The sequence below is a fragment of the Acipenser ruthenus genome, chromosome 22, assembly GCF_902713425.1.
Source record: "Acipenser ruthenus chromosome 22, fAciRut3.2 maternal haplotype, whole genome shotgun sequence".
In the NCBI taxonomy this organism is placed as follows: Eukaryota; Metazoa; Chordata; class Actinopteri; order Acipenseriformes; family Acipenseridae; genus Acipenser; species Acipenser ruthenus.
This window is the reverse complement of record NC_081210.1, coordinates 11,036,112-11,057,201: the sequence shown is the minus strand read 5'-3', so window position 1 is coordinate 11,057,201 and position 21,090 is coordinate 11,036,112. Positions and strand designations below refer to the sequence as shown.

The window sequence follows — 21,090 nt, the reverse complement described above, 5'->3', positions numbered from 1 at the left end:
GTTTTAAAAATCTGTAATTTTGTTAGTTAGTTTGTTTTTTATAAGCACAAGTGTTTGATACATTGACAGCAATGATGAAGCTAGAAATGCATGAAAAAATATGACCATAAAAACCCTTTCTAAACGGTTTTAATCAAAGTGCTCTCAGAAAAAAAGGGTACAAATTGGCACAATGTAATAGAAACAAATTGGGGAACATTGTAAATTAAAAAAAAAAAAATCAAAATGTAGGCTTTTTTAGAAGTTTTTCTTTTCAACACAAGCTGAACTATATAAAAATAGATGTAATGTTTTCATTAATAATTAATAAAAAGGCACTTGGTATTATCTTCCTGAGAACTTTCGAGACAAAATGCAGCAACTAGACCCTACATTCTGCAGTAGTCATTACTTATAGGTAGTCGTTTTCCCCCAAGCGATAACGGTAGCTAGCAAGTGAAGTTGCACGAGAGGCAGCGCTTATTTACAATTAAAATCTATCTATATAAAAATGATCATAATTAAACCATAGTTATGCATGTTTGTATGTTTACGCATTTACACATAACTCGGTTATTAATTGTAATATTATACTGAAAAACCCGAACCCAGAGTTGTAATGACTCGAGTCAATGACTCGACTCGACTCGACTCCTTGCTCAAATGACTCGACTCGACTCCCTGCTCAAAAGACTCGACTCGACTCCCTGCTCAAAAGACTCGACTCGACTCCCTGCTCAAATGACTCAACTCGACTCCCTGCTCAAAAGACGTGACTCGACTCGACTCCCTGCTCAAAGACGTGACTCGACTCGACTCCCTGCGCAAAAAAGTCTTGAGTTATTGTCTTTATGATAAAATCAATAACAAACATTTCATTTTCAATACATGCAGCCCCTCTCTAACACACGCAGTCATCTTTATGAGGCTGTGTGGTCCAGTGGTTAAAGAAAAGGGCTTGTAACCAGGAGGTCCCCGGTTCAAATCCCCCCTCAGCCACTGACTCATTGTGTGACCCTGAGCAAGTCACTTAACCTCCTTGTGCTCCGTCTTTCGGGTGAGACGTAGTTGTAAGTGACTCTGAAGCTGATGCATAGTTCACACACTATAATAAATAATGTCAGGGCAAATTAAACAACACGACAGGAAAAGCACTGATTAGGAGTTATATTTCAGGTTAGGTTAGCACACAAATAAAGGTAATGAATGTATAGAAAACGTTTCTAATAAGTAAAATGTTGCCTAGTGAAAGCTTGAAAAGTAAATAATTTGGGAAGTATTTGGGGCTCACTATTCTCTTTATTTAATGTATGTATATATGTATATATGTATGTATGATGTGGACACAGTAAATGTCCTGGCATCCTCATTACCCTACCAGTCATATGGAGTTATCTTAGTAATGCTGTACAATATCTCTCAAGGGAGTTGGTGCTTTGTAGCTATTTTTAAATTTCCCTGAATAAAACATTGTTTACAGTACACATTTCTTAAGCTAATGCAAACTAATAAAAACTACAAACATTTGGAAGTTTACCTAAACTAATATTAGGTAGTCCAAAGTCAGTGTTCATCAGGGTCTGTGAAACTACAGGTTTATGTTTAAAGTCTTAGTTAAAGACTTTAACTAAGGCTTAAAACATTTTTTTTCTTTCTTTCCAGTCAATTCTTATATTTTAACATACACTATATTGTTTTTGTACTTTTTTCAGTACAGTATTATGTTTTGTTATGCCATTAGGACTCTAACAGACACCTTTTTATTTATGTTTTGTGCTTTTGTGAAACAGTATCAGTTACTTAAAAATGTCTACTTGACATTTAATGGAAAAAGACACTCCATAGCTCAGCTTAAACTAAGAGGAGAGATATGTAGTACAGATTCTATGTTGTGAATTATATAAAACTGAATTATTATATACAATTTTGCCTCAGTTTCTTTATTTTTCTATTTGTCTCTGTGGCAAAGTGCCCCGCCCCTGTGTGCATTTGTGTGTTTTGTGTATGTATGCGTGCGTATGTTAATGTTGGTGTATAGATTGGTACACGGGATATAAACGGGTCTGTGTTTCACGTATATTTAAAAAGTGTATATTTGTATTTAGGCACGGGATTGCACATCACGCACGTGCATTTAAAATGTAATATGTGAGCACGGGGTTGCACAGAATTAATTCACGTGCTGGGATTCAAGTGAATAATTAATTAGTAATTGAATCCCAGCACAATAGTATATATAGACGCACATTTCTTGCACTCAGGGTTAGGTGTTCGGTGAGTGGAGAACGGGATTGGAGACGGAGGTAAAGATAATAATAATAATAGTAATAGTAATAGTTACCGTGTTTTGTCTGTCTAGTCCGTTTTTGTTTGTCCTTTTATTTTGGCTACAAGTGCCGTGTCCTGTGTTTTTGTTGTTTCAAACCTTTTATTTTCTGTCTGTTTATTAAATGCTGAACGCGATCACGCGTTCAGCCTCACCAAAACCCCATCTCTCTGTCGTTTGTGTTCCTGTTTCTGGTCTGACGCCACCCACTCCGGCCGTCTTTGTGACACGTGGTGTCATCGTGGGATAGCCGCGCCTCCAAGCGTCAGACCAGGAGGGGTTTTGTTTAAAAAAAAAAAAAAAAAAAAAAAAAAAAATGGCAGAAGACGCCATCAAAGTGCGGGACTGGATGCTGGAGAATGCTGGGCTGGAGGCCCAGTCTCTGCCCATAGTCGTCCAGGCCCTGTGGATGATGGACAGTGAGAGATGGGAGGCCTATCAGGAGGAACACACCCCAAACACCTTGGAGGAAGGTGTGGAGTTTGTCCTCAGCTACCTGGAGGCAACCATAAATGGAACAGCAGCCCAGGTAGCAGGACCACCAGCAGAGGAGTACCTGCTGTCCCCATCTCCACCAGCAGAGGGTGAGTACCTGCTGTCCCCATCTCCACCAGCAGAGGGTGAGTACCTGCTGTCCCCATCTCCACCAGCAGAGGGTGAATGCCTGCTGGTTTTGCCTTCACAGCCCAAATGGGAGGAGCCCGAACGTCCTACGCCTGAGTGGGAGGAGCCCGAACGTCCTACGCCTGAGTGGGAGGAGCCCGAACGTCCTACGCCTGAGTGGGAGGAGCCCGAACGTCCTACGCCTGAGTGGGAGGAGCCCGAACGTCCTACGCCTGAGTGGGAGGAGCCCGAACGTCCTACGCCTGAGTGGGAGGAGCCCGAACGTCCTACGCCTGAGTGGGAGGAGCCCGAACGTCCTACGCCTGAGTGGGAGGAGCCCGAACGTCCACAGCCCAAGAGGGGGGAGTCGGTGCGTCCACAGCCCAAAAGGGAGGAGTCGGTGCGTCCACAGCCCAAAAGGGAGGAGTCGGTGCGTCCACAGCCCAAAGGGAGGCAAGTCGGGGCTTCCACAGCCCTGGGACCCAAGCCACCAGCAGAGGGAAAATGCCTGCTGGTTCAGCCCCAAGAGCCGGAAGGGGAGGGGTTACAGGCTCAACCCCCTGAAAATTTTTGGGGGGGAGAAGGGCAGGATGCTGGTGTCCCCCAGCAGCCTCTCGCTATGCTGCTGAAGGCAGCACGGTGCGCACATGCCCAGCCGCCACAGCAGAGGGAGCCAGCACCGCCAGGAGCAGAGGAGCTGGAGCTGCCTCTGCCTCCACCACCTCCAGGAGCAGAGGAGCAGGAGCTGCCTCTGCCTCCACCACCTCCAGGAGCAGAGGAGCAGGAGCTGCCTCTGCCTCCGCCACCACCACCTCCAGGAGCAGAGGAGCAGGAGCTGCCTCTGCCTCCACCACCTCCAGGAGCAGAGGAGCAGGAGCTGCCTCTGCCTCCACCACCTCCAGGAGCAGAGGAGCAGGAGCTGCCTCTGCCTCCACCACCACCAGGAGCAGAGGAGCTGGAGCTGCCTCTGCCTCCACCACCACCAGGAGCAGAGGAGCTGGAGCTGCCTCTGCCTCCACCACCGCCAGGAGCAGAGGAGCAGGAGCTGCCTCTGCCTCCACCACCGCCAGGAGCAGAGGAGCTGGAGCTGCCTCTGCCTCCACCACCGCCAGGAGCAGAGGAGCTGGAGCTACCTCTGCCTCCACCACCACCAGGAGCAGAGGAGCTGGAGCTGCCTCTGCCTCCACCACCGCCAGGAGCAGAGGAGCTGGAGCTGCCTCTGCCTCCACCACCGCCAGGAGCAGAGGAGCTGGAGCTACCTCTGCCTCCACCACCGCCAGGAGCAGAGGAGCTGGAGCTGCCTCTGCCTCCGCCCGGAGCAGAGGAGCAGGAGCTGCCTCTGCTGCCCGTACCTCCGCAGGGAGTACGGTGGCCGGAGCCCCAGAAAGGGGAGCTGCCGGCCACGAAGAAGGGGGAGGAGGTCTGGAGACCACTTTCCCCAGCAGCAGTTTCGCTGCAGGAGTTCTTGTGGCCGGAGCCCCACAGGAGGGAGCTGCCGGCTACGAAGAAGGGGGAGGTCGGGGGACCACCTGCCCCCGCAGCTTTTTCGCTGCAGGACGTGACCAACAGGCTGTCAGCCGTGCCACTACCGGCAGGGGTGCTGACAGCATTTCCAGCCATGGGCCCACTGAAGCCTCCCTTCCCAGCCCGAGACTTTGGCCTGGACTGCTGGGTATTTAAGGGGGGAGGTGGCCGTTGAGGCCATGTGTGCTGCGCACAAGGGGGGGTATATGTGGCAAAGTGCCCCTACCCTGTGTGCATTTGTGTGTTTTGTGTATGTATGCGTGCGTATGTTAATGTTGGTGTATAGATTGGTACACGGGATATAAACGGGTCTGTGTTTCACGTATATTTAAAAAGTGTATATTTGTATTTAGGCACGGGATTGCACATCACGCACGTGCATTTAAAATGTAATATGTGAGCACGGGGTTGCACAGAATTAATTCACGTGCTGGGATTCAAGTGAATAATTAATTAGTAATTGAATCCCAGCACAATAGTATATATAGACGCACATTTCTTGCACTCAGGGTTAGGTGTTCGGTGAGTGGAGAACGGGATTGGAGACGGAGGTAAAGATAATAATAATAATAGTAATAGTAATAGTTACCGTGTTTTGTCTGTCTAGTCCGTTTTTGTTTGTCCTTTTATTTTGGCTACAAGTGCCGTGTCCTGTGTTTTTGTTGTTTCAAACCTTTTATTTTCTGTCTGTTTATTAAATGCTGAACGCGATCACGCGTTCAGCCTCACCAAAACCCCATCTCTCTGTCGTTTGTGTTCCTGTTTCTGGTCTGACGCCACCCACTCCGGCCGTCTTTGTGACAGTCTCCTATGTGTTAAAACCTTAAAGTAATACCCCAACATGAAATTAAATGCCACCAAATTTCCTTTCATTTGGTTAATGTATCTGAAACAAAACTATAAGGCAGTGTCAGTGTTGAGAAGTGAGAAAATATTTAGATATGTTCTTTGTTTTGTGGTATCATTCATTACTAAACATCCAGCACAACTGAGCACAGAGAAATGGGTCTTTATACAGTGGCAAAATGTGCTTATAAATAGATCAAGGAATCAAATTCACTAAAATAGAAAGACAAAAACAAAGCAGAAACCGTGGACTTTTAATGGTGAATATAAGTGGGGAAAGTATGACCACATTATTGTGCATCCTAATTCTGTATTTTTAACAGATTATTATTTTTTTTTATGCTAATCTCCTGTAAAACTAATCTGATTAAATCAAGATATCTTGAACTGTCAGAACTATACCTAACGCTATAAAATTGTAAAATGAACGCATAGGGCTCTAGTATGAAAAATATATAAATCTGTACAGTATGCCTATACAGTATACAGTACATTAGTAAAATCAAATGAACACCTAGCACACTTTTTTTTTTTTACTTTCGTCTGTAGGCTACCGATATGGTAAAACAAAATAAATCATGCTGCTACATTGCACACATTGGTGTAATGCAAATAAAATTGAAACTAAATGATTTTAGTGTTTTTTTTTTAATAATTATTATCATTATTATTAACTTGGCAGCCTAGAAAATTAACACAAAATAGATCATGGTGTCGCATTGACAAATTCTGATACTTACAGGAGAACAGTCAATTTTCGTTAATACGAATTTCAAGGTACTAGCAACAAATTTTATCATGAGTAGCCTATAAGCCAAATGTATACTGTCCATTTTTACTAGAATAGGTGTGTTTCCTATTCCTATACAGATGTTCAGAATGAGCTGGAGGGGTTAGCGGCACATGTGTGCAGTCTATTGCTCCCTGGTTTTAGGGACAAATAGGTATTTCGCTGTTGAGCACAACTGGCAATGCACGAGAAAAGGAGGACTGGCAAATGCCAGCAACAGCTGTGACTGTTTAAAACATGCTTTCAAAAGTCCTGAACAAATAGATGCAAGTGTCGCAATTGTCTGCAGCTTGTTGTAAGTGTCGCAATTGTCTGCAGCTTTCGTACATCTCATTAGAATATCTGAGAACCCTGATTTTCTCCACCCCCTTTTTGTGAATTTATGCAGGAACGCCTATAACTATATATTCATCTGAGGTTGAACTGACGATCGTTTTTTTTCAAGTACTTTTCACTTTTCTGTATATACAACTCCAAAATTATTCCACGGAATAGAACTAACAAAACAGCTACTTGCTTTTTTAAACAACTCACAGGCGGTGCCGCAGTAGAGAGATAAAACCACCTGTTTTTTTGTTATCCAATGATCCAAATTAACATAATTGTGAGTGCATTGATTCAGTTGTGGAGCTTTTTGGTTGTTGTTGTAAAACATATTTAAATCATGTCACACAATGCTTTTGCCCATGGTTAAACCCTGAACTTATAGACATTTGCATTATCAGACCATGGAGCTACAGAACGTGGTCGTAAACCACAACCAGTCATTGTTAATGAGGGACTATAAAACAAGCCTGGTACTGTGGTGTACGGAAAGAAACTGTTCATTTTACAAAAGCAGCAACCAGACACTTACAAGGTTATTTTAAGAACTCAAAGTTGTTTGTAAGTTCTGTGTTCTGTGTTTACATTATCAGTTTGATTTTCCATTCATGTATAAATGTCAGCATGAATTTAGTAGTTGGGGCCTTTATTTGATAAACAATAACAGTTTGTGTTGCCATTCAAAACTGATTCAAACATTGCACTGGAGCAGCTTGGTAAATTTCACCAGTCCACCAGGACCACTTTGTGACAAAGCCAGTCTCTCACATTTAGATCTGCTGCTCATGTCAGCTCCCATAATTAAGTAATAACTTTGGGACTTTCACATGGAAATATGTGACAACACAATCCCCTCCTGAGAATACTGGGCATTTACTTTACAAAAACATAAAACATAATCTCAATATCAAAATATAATAAGACAAAACATATTCTTTTCTGTCAGAAAACTACGTTTCTCAAATGTGCTTTCATTCAGCCCAGTTCATGATGCTTATATTCTGTTTCCTCATACTGCTTCTGTTTCTGTTAGCCACCATTAACGTCACTATAATCACTGCATTTTGATTGGCCAAACTTTCATTCTGATCAAATTTAATTTTGGCATGCGTCACAAATCTCCGCCCCTTTCGCTTTGTGTCAGTGCTCATTCGTTGATCAGCGAGAGAAGACCTTAGCAGTGCAACGTGAAAACAGAGGTGTGGAGTAATTATCATTATTATGAAGTAATTGTTATTTTCTTTAGTGCAGCAGAGAAACTATCTGAATATTCGAACGACCATTGCTGCACATGAATTTGAAGGCAAAAATCCACGTCACTGTTCGCCATAAATAATATAGTTGATAAATATTAGAAATAATTATCATAATGTGTTTTGCCTCGCACTGATTTACCACATTGCCAGAATTTGCGTGAAAGTTTCTAAAATGGCAAGTGATGTGTGGGACAGTAGGGATTAACATTAAAAAGACAGGATCAACAAAGTCCCGCTTCAGATTTAGCGAGCGAGTCAGAATCGGGATACAGATGCAGGTGTGCTTCACGCTTTCAAACACTGGCCCTTGCAAGGCACATGTTAAGCACAGTGATCAACGTTATGTTTCGTTGTGATCCTAGTATGTTCTGTTATGAGGACGGTAATAAACGAAAACCAAAACGGTGAGGTGTTTTTTTCTTTATACAATGTCCCCTTTTCTAAAACATTTTGAATAGTTTAAGTTAAATGGGAGTTTTCACTTACGTGTACATCTAAAATAAAAAGGCAGGAGTAAACCACAGTAATGATATTACTTTATGAAAATGTGTCTTTTGCCACTTTGTTTCTTGTGCAGAAACTACAATACCAAGGATAAAAAAGGTCTACTTTTATACTGTTTCTGCCTGAAAAATCTTTTTCTGGAATAGATCATGGTAATTGATCTACACAGAAACACAACAGAGAAGCACACATAACATATTATTGTAAGATAAATAATAAGTACAAAATAAATAAAAGAAACAGGGATATATGTTCTAATCCAAGGCTATTATTGTAGCATGGCCAGGTCCTGTTGTAGGTGAGTACCCAGGGTCTGGAAAGAATGGGGATGATTTCAGAGAATACTATGGAGATTAAAATGGCCAAGTACATCATTAATAGTAATAGTGCCTGTTACACAATAAATTTGAGGGGTATTTTAGCTCCTATTGTGCATTGTTTGACTTAGACCTTTTTGTATCATTTTTTCATAGCACAGTTGTTTTTTTATACCATTTTTTATAACCTCCTCCCTTTTATAAGATATCTTGAAACAAAACCCCCTCTACAGCAGTTACTGCATAGTGTAATATTTCTTAATGCTTGTCATTTTAACTTGTGTGATATTACAGTACATGACTGAGTGATACATGCAGAGGCTACAAAGCTTTCAGTATTTTCAGCTTCTTTGTTTATGGTGAATTGGTTATAATTGATCAGTTATTTTTTAAGGCTTATTTTGTATTTGTAAATGTATCGTGTACCAATATGCATACATTTTAAAAGTATTTATTCATTGGCACTCAAATTGCCTCCATTTTTAAATGTTTACACCCGGCTGTGCATGTGAGTACCTCTACTTTTTTGTTGAGAATTTCACCCCTGGTAAAAAGTAATACATTACCATACAGTACCTTCAAATGAGTTATGGTAATTACAAGTATATTTATATTGGTATCTTATTTATTGCAAATGTGAACATTTGTGGCATATACAAGATACGCCATGAAAAACCATGGCCTACAGTGGTACTGTCATGGGCAGTGTCTTGCATGTGCAGTGTTTTGTCCTCTATTTATATCATGTTAAAAAAAAAAATCTTGGAGTAGTCATGAACTATTAACATGGTCAACCCTGATTTGGCCCTATTATTAACATTACTTAACATAAGTTATTGGGAATACCAGCTGTATGGATTTATGTCACTCGCATGCTGGTTTTGTTGCTCCAACTATTAAATAGGATGACCCTTCACCCCTGAATCAAAACATTGTCTATGAGCTATCAGTTGGGCAGCCCCGTCCTTGAGTAGATATAGCCTCTACAGCAGTGAAATACAAAGCCTGCACACCTGGTTCTATTATTAAGGCTTTATCTATGTGCTTCCGTGCCTGATTGTATTTGCAAAAGTCTTACCCCTTGTTTTAAACAGTAGATGCAGTATTGTGTTCTCAGGAACAGTAAGAGTCTTTCTCCAGTGTCCTAAAGAAACCTTGTTGTTTCCTGGCAGAGAATGACTCCATTCTGTCTCACCAGGCTGTGCCTGACACTGAAACAGACACAGACTGACATCACTGTAAAACTTGGGGGAAGGATACAGTCAAACCCTCATTTTATCACTCCTGTTAATGTCACCATATGCTAATTATCACCAAAATAAATAATAGGAGTCAATGGGGACATTATGCTTTGGTTATTATCACACGACACTCAGTAGTTTATCAGGCATGCAACTGATTTACACCAAACACACCCTATTCAAACAATACTGATGTTGCACAATGTAGCATAAAGAACACTGAATGCATAATGCCTTCTATTGTTTGAAATGAATACAATGTACATCTAGTAGACTGGACTGAGTGAAAGAAATACTATTCTTGAACACTAAATGTAGCTTGTTTTAGTGCTCCACCGCAAAACAGGCATATCAGTTGTAATGCTTATTTTGATTCCAGATAAAGTAATTTCCACTTTGTCCCTTTGAAGTGATATTAAAAAAATGTGACTTATGCTGCAAGTGTGACCCTTAGATTGCTCACCCCTGCTATACTATCCTGTCGTTCTCTATGCCAATGAAAATGGGAATTTCATGTCATGCTTCCATGATACTCTCCACTATAGTACAAAATGCTTAGAGATGTTTATAACCCTTCCAGGAGAATGTGAGTGAGAATAATTAAGCCAATTCCTTTAAATCATTTTTTGACATAAAAAATGATACATTGATACATTAAACAATAAATCAACTAAAACAGAATTACCCATGGTTGCAGGTTTACTACTGGCTGCTGGCTAGTAGGAGTCACTGTGGCTAATGAGGAGAAACAGTCCGTGATGGGTCTGCCTGCCTACCCAATGCAACACCCCCTCTGTAATCCCAGGGAAGACAAGCGCCTTCACACAGCCACTGTACAACTCCCTCTATGCCTTTACCAGTGGAGCAGCGTGGGGCCCAAACAATTCTACTGGTACTAGAAGAACCTTACAGTTTAATGTTGCATATTATTTACTCATGCTGTCAATAACCTCTCCGAAGTTGTAAATCACAGGGATATATTAACTAATTGTTATGGATCAATCAGCCAATCACAAGTTATTTGTTATTATTTTTATTTTGGCAGACGCATCACAAACAAAACCTGTTATAACATCAAGCATATCATATTGATCTATAACTTCTTTAAAAAATCAATTACTGTATACGTCAAAGTCAAGAAATTTGGCTTTCTTTGTACCTATTATTTTGTTATGAGGGGTGTTTGCGCGCAGCCCTTTTAATAGAAGCCTCTGTTATTCAGTAGGGTAAATAAAAATAAATATACATGATATAGATAATAATGTAACATACAGGCTGTCTAGTGAACAGATTGTCCCACCCTATGGGTCCGTCAAGTCTCATCACATTTAGATATGTGCTTATTTAAGCAGTGATGCCCATCTACACTATATCCCCCAGCAATATGCAACCCCAGTGGGGATAGCAAGGGTTACAGAAATCTAGATGGAAAATTACATTTTAAATATATATATTAAATTAAAAAAATATTAAGCAAAGACTGTCCATGTCTAACCAGCACAGAAACTATTAACTGTACCACAGCTCTGCTTACAAACCACGACGTTACACACAACAGTGAATTAACACAAAGCAGAAACAGTCGCAAGGAGAATCAATCAAAGAAACGAAGGACTTACCGAAATACAAGCAGCAATACTTAAACTCTTTTGGTTTAAATGACATTTTTTTTAGGAGAATTAGCTGTGGCTAAATTGCATAAATATCAACATTGAAATATATATTGTAATATGGGTACTTATATATATACAGTATACTGTAGATTACCACAATTATTGCAAAATATTAATACATAAATACCAAACAAAGGTGTTGTTAGGCCTATTTAAAATATAAAAAACAATCCACACATGAAAAGTATTAATTATTTGTATAATATACATATTTCACAATATATTTCATAATAATGCAGTAAAAAAAAAACTAAAAAAAAAAACTCTGTGGGTATGTACTGTATATAAATGTTGTTGGTAGGTGGTTGTTTGTAAAAACTAATCCAATACTCCCTAGGAAACGAAGTTGATCTCCGAGGATTTTTTTTTCTTTTTTTTCTTTTTTTTACGAGTTACACGTATATGTCATGGCACTTCTCGTATTATTGTCATAAAAATCACTATTTTGTTTAAATACAAATATATTAGGATATCTATTAGGTACAATTAGGAAGCAATATTGGTAACTTGTTTCAATAACGAAAGCAAGTCTGACAACATAGCAATACAGACTACTTACTATACAGCATAGAAACCTGCAGCCCGATAGTGGCAGGTGCACACATAATACAGAGCATCGCCCAGCTTCACTGTGCCTGCATTGATCAACCAGCACGGTAAAGCGACGAGATTTTTAAAAACGGTGATCCCATTGTTTTACAAACTTCTTACCTGAAGCCCCGCAGTCCACACAATTACTGTTGCCAGGTTTACGTAGCAGATCTTGCAAAGCCCGCTTGTTTATTTCCTTGTCCAAGGCCATGGTAATAGTATAATATACGGTAGTATACGGGTGTGCCAGTGGGCTCTTTAAAATAAATTCCACACTTTGTGTCGGTTGGTCTCTTTGCGAAAAAGAAACGCGTCCGCCAGTAAATGTGACTAAGATCTGCAATGTAATGTCATCCTGAAGTCGGCGTTATCTGTGAAACGTGTTAGTGGTGCAATTGCACTGTCCGTTCTGTCACGCTCAATGCTGAAAGACTGTACCTTTTCCCTGTTGCTTCACACCGGCGAAAGCGAGACACCCAGTGGACATACTTTTTCACTGTATCATTGTTTCTCAAAAATGTCTCAATTGACAAAAATAAAGTAGTGCATTCCAAGCGACGCTGTCGGAAATTCCACCAATGACCATGTCTGGTTGTATTATTGTAGTGCTGCGCCGGATTTTAACAATTAGGATATACAGTACTGGTAATGTACTCATGCTTTATGACAGCGCTATTGAAAGCTATATCTTGGAAGCCGTATACATTTGATGTAACTCTGCATGGAAACAAGTTATTCCTCACAATGGTGATATGTTTCATAAGCACAATAACCATAAAAAACGGGGTTTCCACAGTGTTCTTCCTACTTTACACTGATTTTAAATGTGATAATGCACCTTTCTTACTGGAATTACACTACAATGCAAGGTTAGTAAGGTGCTTATGGATTTTCCTGAATATTCGAAAGTTATTTTTTAACAAGCTTTTTGTTTTTCATATATTTGTAAGTTGTTTCTTGCTTTCAAATAAGGATTGTTCTCTCGCAAAATAAATTATATACAATGCACCCTTATAAAAATCAGGTTGATAAAATGTTATATTATATATATATATATATATATATATATATATATATATATATATATATATATATATATATATATATATAATCAAGTAATAAGAAAATATATTTTGGGTCTTGGAAATATATGTATATAGCTGTGTGAAATGTACATGGATTAGAATACATTATTTTGCAGTTTAGTTTCACAGGGGTAGATCCCCGTCCATGCCATTGCAACACTTGTCTTAGATAGTTCCTTATTTACATATTTGAATTTCAGCTTGATCAATTAAACAGGGAAATAATTACTTGGTCCTTCAATGGTTTGCAATTTAAGATTTAAGAGTCAAGGTTGCCCACTCTTATTAACCTGTGATTTTAAGCCATACCAGGTTTTTAGAAATGTCTAAACTAGACTTATGTTTTTAAAAAAAATATTACAGCATAGCTAGGAAATGTCACATTGTACTAGGAGTATTGACCGAAGGGGGTATGAGTTTTTGTTAGTGGTGCCGTTCCTTTAAGAGCCAGTCGATTGTAGAGCAAAACGCACGAATCGGTGTTATCAGTAATCTATTGCAAAGCCTGGTGCGTAGAGGTCAGGACAGAAATATCCGGAACACACTATCCTTCTTTCTTCATTTCATTATTATCGATAATCATTTCGCAACCATGTCGACTGCGATGAATTTTGGAAACAAAGCATTTAAACCACGGGCTCCTGACAAAGGATCTTTTCCTTTAGATCACTTTGGTGAGTTCAGTGGCAAGAGATTTAGTTTGGTAGCAAACAGCATCACCACACACCGCTTCCGCCGATTGCTACAGTTTAGGTATATAACGTACAAGGTTGTCCAGAATACACTGCAGGCAGGACAGGCGGGCTTGTTTAGAGACACACAATGCTTGTCGTAGTCGTTGACCGCGTGGAAGTTAGGACTTAGAAATCGGGAAATGAAATTCAGAAGCGGGGATCGTGGATTTTTAAAAACCAGATAAAATAGATTGTCGTTATCAAGAAATGGTGATTAACTGTATTTGTCGGGATTTTAAATTTACATTACATAAAATAGCAGTTCTCTCCCATAATTATTTTCTGTTTTTCTTTTCCCCTTTGGAGAAATGAGCTGATTACAGAGTGCATTGAGCTGTAACGTAATGAGTGTAATAGCAGCGTATTATAAATCGTTAATACCGTGAAGAAGGCACTGTACACAATGGGGCAATTTCAATGGAAAAAGACAAATAAGTTTTTGTCACTACTTTTGTAGTACGGGTTGTGTGTGTTTCCATGTAGTTTTCTTTTTGCCAGATACATTCTCCTTCCAAATGCAAATAACCTAATTAATTTAAAATACAGGAGGGTATATTTAATTATTTCTATCTGAGTTCAAATGTGTTCTTGTGCAAAAATTGATATTTGTACAGCTTTCTTAAACTGGGTTTCCACTAACTTTTTATGTTGTATTGCAGCACTGCAAGTGCAGCCTGCCCTATCTGCCCACCAAAAAGGTTTAATAAAAAAACTACAGGAAAGTGTTACACAAATACAAAAACGCATTCCATAAGAAAGCGCAAAGCGCTCTGCACTATCCTTGTGTTATTTGCTTAACATTTTTCGACTGCATATATATATATAAACACACACACACACACACACACTATATATATATATATATATATATATATATATATATATATATATATATATATATATATTTATTTTGTATTATAAAACTATTATACATGTACACAGGGCCAGCCTTAGGCTGTGCAGGGCCCTAGGCAGCGATGATTAAGTATGGAATCATGGAATCATGTGCACCTACATATACTAACGTTAAGATACGGTAAATAATATTAACAATATTAAAATGTTAATGAATAGTACTTGTTTCCGTTTGTTAGACTTTATCATTTAATATAATTCACAACTTCAAAGCACTCAGAATTCCAGTCTACTTAAAACATATCACATATTAACTTTTTCTAAAATGACCATGCCCCAGTAGGCCTATTGAAAAATATTGTAATGCCCGACCATAAGTGAGTCCTGACAGGGCGGCGGCGAGAATAACCAGGCAGCAATAAATAAATAAATAATAACAAAAAAAAAAAATCCCTCTTTGACACTTGACACTGTGTGCAATGCCACTTTTTACAAAAACATGTTCACAAATGAACCCCTTGGCATTATCAAATCCTTTTTTTTCATTTTACATTTTAAATTACATAATAACATAAATTACAAAGACATTTTCTTAACTTTAGCGGCAGCAAATTCCTTTATCAAATCTGTTCTTTTCTAAATTCTTGGCAACTTCGCTGTCATTTGACAGTATGGCCAAATTTGACAATCTTTTTTGAGTCCACGTTGAGCGCAAATATGTCTTGATCAATTTTAGCCTGGCAAAGCTGTGCTCACCAGAAGCATCCGTCACTGGAATGATCTGTCGGCTCCTCTGTTTTCATGCATGTGCTGCAGCATTTTCACAGGACTTATACCTGCGAGGGGCTGACATGAGCTGCAGCTACAGCGTCAGGGGTGCAAATCATTTAGAAAATTGGTGCTAAACTGTTTTGAAAGTTTAGCACCAGAGCGCCTAAATGCTATCATGAGAAGGCAGTTTACCAACCATTTAAAGTGGTAGAATGTTTGAGACACTTTCTTCAGTGTGTGGAATGTGCGTGGTATGTGCGTTTATGTCCCATGAATCATGACGATGCGTGGAAACCCAGCCAGTGCTGCATATCTCACTGCTACCTGAACACACATGGTAGCAGAATGGTTAAAAGGCTATGTTTAATTCAACATTTTTAATTAACTTTGTGATTCTTATCACAGCCCGTGTCAACAAGTACAGGTGGTTGTATTGTGACAGTCTGTACCTGTACGCTGTGTCACAATGCAAACTACCAAAATAAACTCACAACTACCAAAATAAACATGTGTTTGTAATGTTGCATAAGAACATTTTATTTTATAAAATCTGATTTATGTATTTATCGCAGGAGAATGTAAGAACTTCAAAGACAAGTACATGAAATGTCTCAGAGAAAACAGTTATGAAAATAGTTTGTGTCGGGAGCAGTCAAAACAATACCTGGAGTGCAGAATGGACAGGTTTGTGTTTCTTCATTTTTTATGTATAGGATGAAAATCTGTTGGTACTTCTGTAGATAGAAATATATTACAATCAGCTAGTACTTCCTTAGACACAGATCTAACTTTTTTTTTCTTCCTAGGCAGTTGATGACCAAGGAACCGCTGCAAAAATTAGGGTTTAAAGACCTGCTGGATGAAAACAGCCAGAACTCAACAGAGACTGGATCCTAAATGACAGTAGCTCGTACAATTACACCTGTATATATTGAATTTCATTAGAAGCCACGTTTATGAGGCATACTTTATGAAAAGTGTTATTAAAAATAAAATATTGTATATTCCAATATTGCATGCATTACCTTTCTTTTATCTGATGTTCAGAATATGTTTTACGTTTAAAATACTGTTACAGTTTTGACTTTCTAATAAATTATAAAAATGAAAGAAAGAAACAATGGTCTCCTTCTGGTCCCAATATTGGCATTGCGGAGGCAACATGGGCCTGTATAGTCTTTGACCATGTTGTTGTAATAGAGACCTCAAATAACCAAATATTCCTATATGAGACGGATCACTGTGCTACAGAAATTAACAGGGCATCAGTCATACACCACTTCTGTGTGTTGAGTCACCAGAAAGAATATGTTTTCTAGCTAGGTGGCACTTATCTGTTACTTTAATAGGGCTGATCCACAGTATGATATTACTTTATTACAGATCAAATTGTTACTAACAGTCTTGCCTTGATTCAACCACAGGGAGGGGCTGTTGTCTTGTGTTTTAATGTACAATAAAAAGAACCACATGATAAAACCATGACACCTTTCAATTTTTTAATTGATATACAATTCAGTTGAAAAGTGCAGGTCTGTCAAAAACAATTCCACCTAATTGTTCTAAACTGCAAGTCAATGGTGACATATGACGCAAAGGTCATTCACAAACCAAAAGCTATATTTTCAGAGCATTTAGAGCAGTGCTTCCCAACCCGTGGTCCGCGAGTAAACTCCAGGTGCACCGCAAACAACTCCCAATATTCGGTTAGTTTTTGCAAAAACTAAGCAACACAACAGACAGCTTTAACCACGTGATATATTATTATAATGATATGTATGTAGTCTGCATTTTCCCTTTTTATCTGTTTTCTTTTATTACGGGTGTGTTTATAAATTAATATATATTACAGCTCCCTTTGATGCAAAACCATGCATCGCCATCAAAGCTGCCATTAACTGAAACAGCTTTCTAATGTGAAACAAATACAAACTAAATAACTTACACATTATGAAGGCACATCTGTCTTGTCAAAATTACAGACTTATTATTTTAGCCTGCATTATTTAAAAAACAAAAATCTACATCTAGCATTATTATTATTTATTTCTTAGCAGACACCCTTAGCCAGGGCGACTTACAATTGTTACACGTAATCACATTATTTTTACATACAATTACATTACTTTTTTACACATTATTTTTACATACAATTACCCATTTATACAGTTGGGTTTTCACTGGAGCAATCTAGGTAAAATACCTTGCTCAAGGGTACAGTAGCAGTGTCCCCCACATGGGACTGAACCCACGACCCTCTTGTGCAGAGCCCTAACCACTACTCCACACTGCTGTATTCATGTAAATGCACCTGTGCTCTTTCTACTGCTTGTGTTCACTGTTCAGGGAAAAAAAATTATAAAAGAATGATCGATTTCAGCTCCATGTTATTATAGTGGTTTATTCAGCCAGGTTTGATATCTCACAAGACAATATGCCAAAATGAAATTTTCTTAAGTGGCAATTAACTAATTAACTGGTTGGATAAAGACCAGGACTGGAATAGCTCTTGAGGGCCAGAGTTGATTGCCACTGGACTAGAATGTGTGAACTGTGCATCAGCTGCAGAGTCACTTACAACAACATCTCACTGAAAGACAGAGCACAACAAGGTTAAGTGACTACCTCAAGGTCACACAGGTCAGTGAGTGACCCAGGATTTGAACCAGGGACCTCCTGGTTACAGTCTGTTCTTGACGCCGTCATATTTAACCAAAATGCTACACTCCAATAACGTTTTTATTTTTCAAATTGCTTCCCACTCACCTCATCAGTGTTCAAGCCTGGTCAATATATAACACTACACAAGATAACAGTTGTGGGGACCAGCACTGGTACATTTACTGGATCCGAGGACAGCCACCCCAGTGCGTTATTTGTCAGGAGGTTTTGTCAAATTAAACCTGCAAAATTGAAACGCCATTTAGCTACAAAGCATTCAATTACTTTTTTTAAACAAAAGAAACGAACATTCCTTGATAAACTAAATACTTTACTTTCTACATGTACTTATATATATACACATAAAAAATAGTTTTGTAATGCTGTTGAATAATGAAATATTGAAATGTATCATTATAAAGTAAAATATACATCTATTGTAACTTAATAGTATTGTTTGCAAACATCATGATGACTATTTGAATTGTTAATTTTGAATAATTGAATCACAAATTAACAAATTTCGGTCATGTGTTAATGTATGTAATGGTGAGTGCTGTGTCTATTCACTACAGCTTGATGAAAGCTGTTTGGCCGAAACATTGCTGTTTTTAACTTTGTTCTTTTTAAATAATATAGAATGGAAATTTGGCATATTTAGGACACTGATCCCTGAGATAGCATCCTAAAATGGAAATACTGACAATTATATAAAATAGTCTGTGTGTAATATAAGCTACATGTTTTGGACTTTAGAAATAGAAACAGAGAAATGCAAATGTATTGCTTCTGGAATTTATTTGTACAAAACTGAAAGGATGCCAGAAGAAAACATAACACAAATCCGTCACAGGTCACAGTCCAAAATGTATATAGAAAAGAAGAGTCCAAGACCCACAACTGCCCTGCAGTTCATTGTGCTGTCTTGAAGCAGTAGGTGTTACACTCTAGCCTGCTGGGTTTTAGAATCAGATCTATATAGCGCCCTTTATATAGCACATTTATATAGCGCCCTTCATGTGTTCACATCACAAAGCACTTCACATAAAAGGAACAAGGGACAGTTCTACCAGTTAAAGGCAGCTCTGAACAGATGGGTTTTCAGTAGCCGACCAAAAGAAAGTCTGCATGCCGGATTTCGACTGGGAGGGCATTGCAGGATTTTGGGGCACAACAGCAGAAAGCTCTCGAGCCGGATGTTTTGAGATTAGCTCAAGGGATCTGCAGCATTCCTGCACTAGACGACTGCAAAGTGTGCTTTGGAGTAGGAGGGACAATTAGGTCGGACAGATAGGTTGGGGTCAGATCATGCAATGATTTACAGTGCCCTGAAAAAGTATTTGCCCCGTCTGATTTTCTGCATTTTTGCACATTTTATTTGGTCAGATTTTTTTGTGGGTTGTAGTAGTATATAGAGGAGGTCTGAGAGAAAAAATTACACCAAAGTTTTGTGCTTCTTTCATTTGTTTGGTGTGCAAGGTAATCAAACATGCAATCTTCAGGTGTGAAAAAGTTATTGCCCCCCCCTAGTTAACTCAACCCAATTAATGGGATAATTAGGGTCATCTGTTTCAGTACTTTGGTTAACAACCAGGCCTGTTTTGGGCCAGCCTTGCCCAATATAAATATGACTAACTTTGGCCCTTACCATCAGAGTGAAGTTGTCAGAACACAGGTTCTAGAGGCACATCATGCCACAAACAAAAGAAATTCCTGAAGACCTCCGGAAAAAAGTTGTTGATGCCTATCAGTCTGGAAAGGGTTACAAAGCCATTCCTAAGGCTCTGGGGCTCCACCGAACCACAGTCAGAGCCATATTGTCCAAATGGAGAAAGTTTGGGACAGTAGTGAATCTTGCCAGGAGTGGCCGTCCTGCCAAAATCTTTCCAAGAGCAAGGCGTAAACTCGTCCAGGAAGTCACAAAGAACCCTTGAACAACATCCAGGGATCTGCAGGCCTCTCTCACCTCGGCTAAGGTCAGTGTTCATGACTCCACCATCAGAAAGACACTGGGCAAAAATGGGATTCATGGCAGAGTAGCAAGGCGGAAACCATTGCTCACTAAGAAGAACATGAATGCTCGTCTCAAGTTTGCCAAAAAGCACCTGGATGATCCTCAAGAGTTCTGGAACAATGTTCTATGGACAGATGAGTCAAAAGTGGAACTTTTTGGCTGACATGTGCCCCGTTACGTCTGGCGAAAACCAAACACTGCATTCCACAGTAAGAACCTCATACCAACGATCAAGCATGGTGGTGGTAGTGTCATGGTTTGGGGATGCTTTGCTGCATCAGGACCTGGACGCCTTGCCATCATTGAAGGAACCATGAATTCTACTCTGTATCAGAGAATTCTACAGGAAAATGTCAGGCCATCTGTCCGTGAGCTGAAGCTGAAGCGCAGCTGGGTCATGCAGCAAGACAATGATCCGAAACACACAAGCAAGTCTACATCAGAATGGCTGAAGAACAAGAAATTTAAAGTTTTGGAATAGCCTAGTCAAAGTCCAGACCTAAACTCCATTGAGATGTTGTGGCAGGACCTGAAACGAGCAGTTCATGCTCAAATACCCACAAATGTCACTGAGTTGAAGCAGTTCTGCCAGGAGGAGTGGGCCAAAATTCAACCACGGCGCTGTGAGAGACTAATCAATAAATACAGGAAAAGTTTGGTTGCAGTTATTGCTGCTAAAGGTGGCGTAACCAGTTATTGGGTCTAAGGGGGCGATTACTTTTTCACACTGGGGCATTGGGTGTTGCATAACTTTCTTTAATAAATAAATGAAATATTTATCAAATTTTTGTGTTATTTGTTCACTCAGGGTCCCTTTTATCTAATATTAGGTTTTGGTTGAAGATCTGATAACATTCAGTGTCAAAAATATGCAAAAATTCAGAAAATCAGACGGTGTAAATACTTTTTCACGGCACTGTATATACCAGTAGAATAATATTATAGTCAATGCGGGACTTCACAGGGAGCCAGTGTAGAGACTTAAGGGCAGGGGTC

General features: G+C 39.4%; 2 protein-coding genes across 2 annotated transcripts in view; one reads left to right on the top strand and one right to left on the bottom strand.

Moving 5' to 3' along the window:
- The window catches only part of LOC117431596 (arf-GAP with dual PH domain-containing protein 1), an 81,443-nt gene extending 69,015 nt beyond the window's left edge, over positions 1–12,428 (bottom strand). Inside the window, exon 1 of the mRNA XM_034052700.3 lies at positions 12,095–12,428. Within this exon, the coding sequence (XP_033908591.1) occupies positions 12,095–12,185 (91 nt within the window). The 5' untranslated portion in view covers positions 12,186–12,428. The remainder of the gene's footprint in view (positions 1–12,094) is intronic.
- A 1,116-nt stretch (positions 12,429–13,544) lies between these two features.
- On the top strand, positions 13,545–16,429 carry LOC117431598 (cytochrome c oxidase assembly protein COX19). The gene is made up of 3 exons (XM_034052703.3): positions 13,545–13,733; positions 15,992–16,103; positions 16,226–16,429. The coding sequence occupies exons 1-3, from the start codon at positions 13,652–13,654 to the stop codon at positions 16,314–16,316; spliced, it is 285 nt and encodes a 94-aa protein (XP_033908594.1). The 5' UTR covers positions 13,545–13,651; the 3' UTR covers positions 16,317–16,429.
- The last annotated feature ends 4,661 nt before the right edge of the window (positions 16,430–21,090 follow it).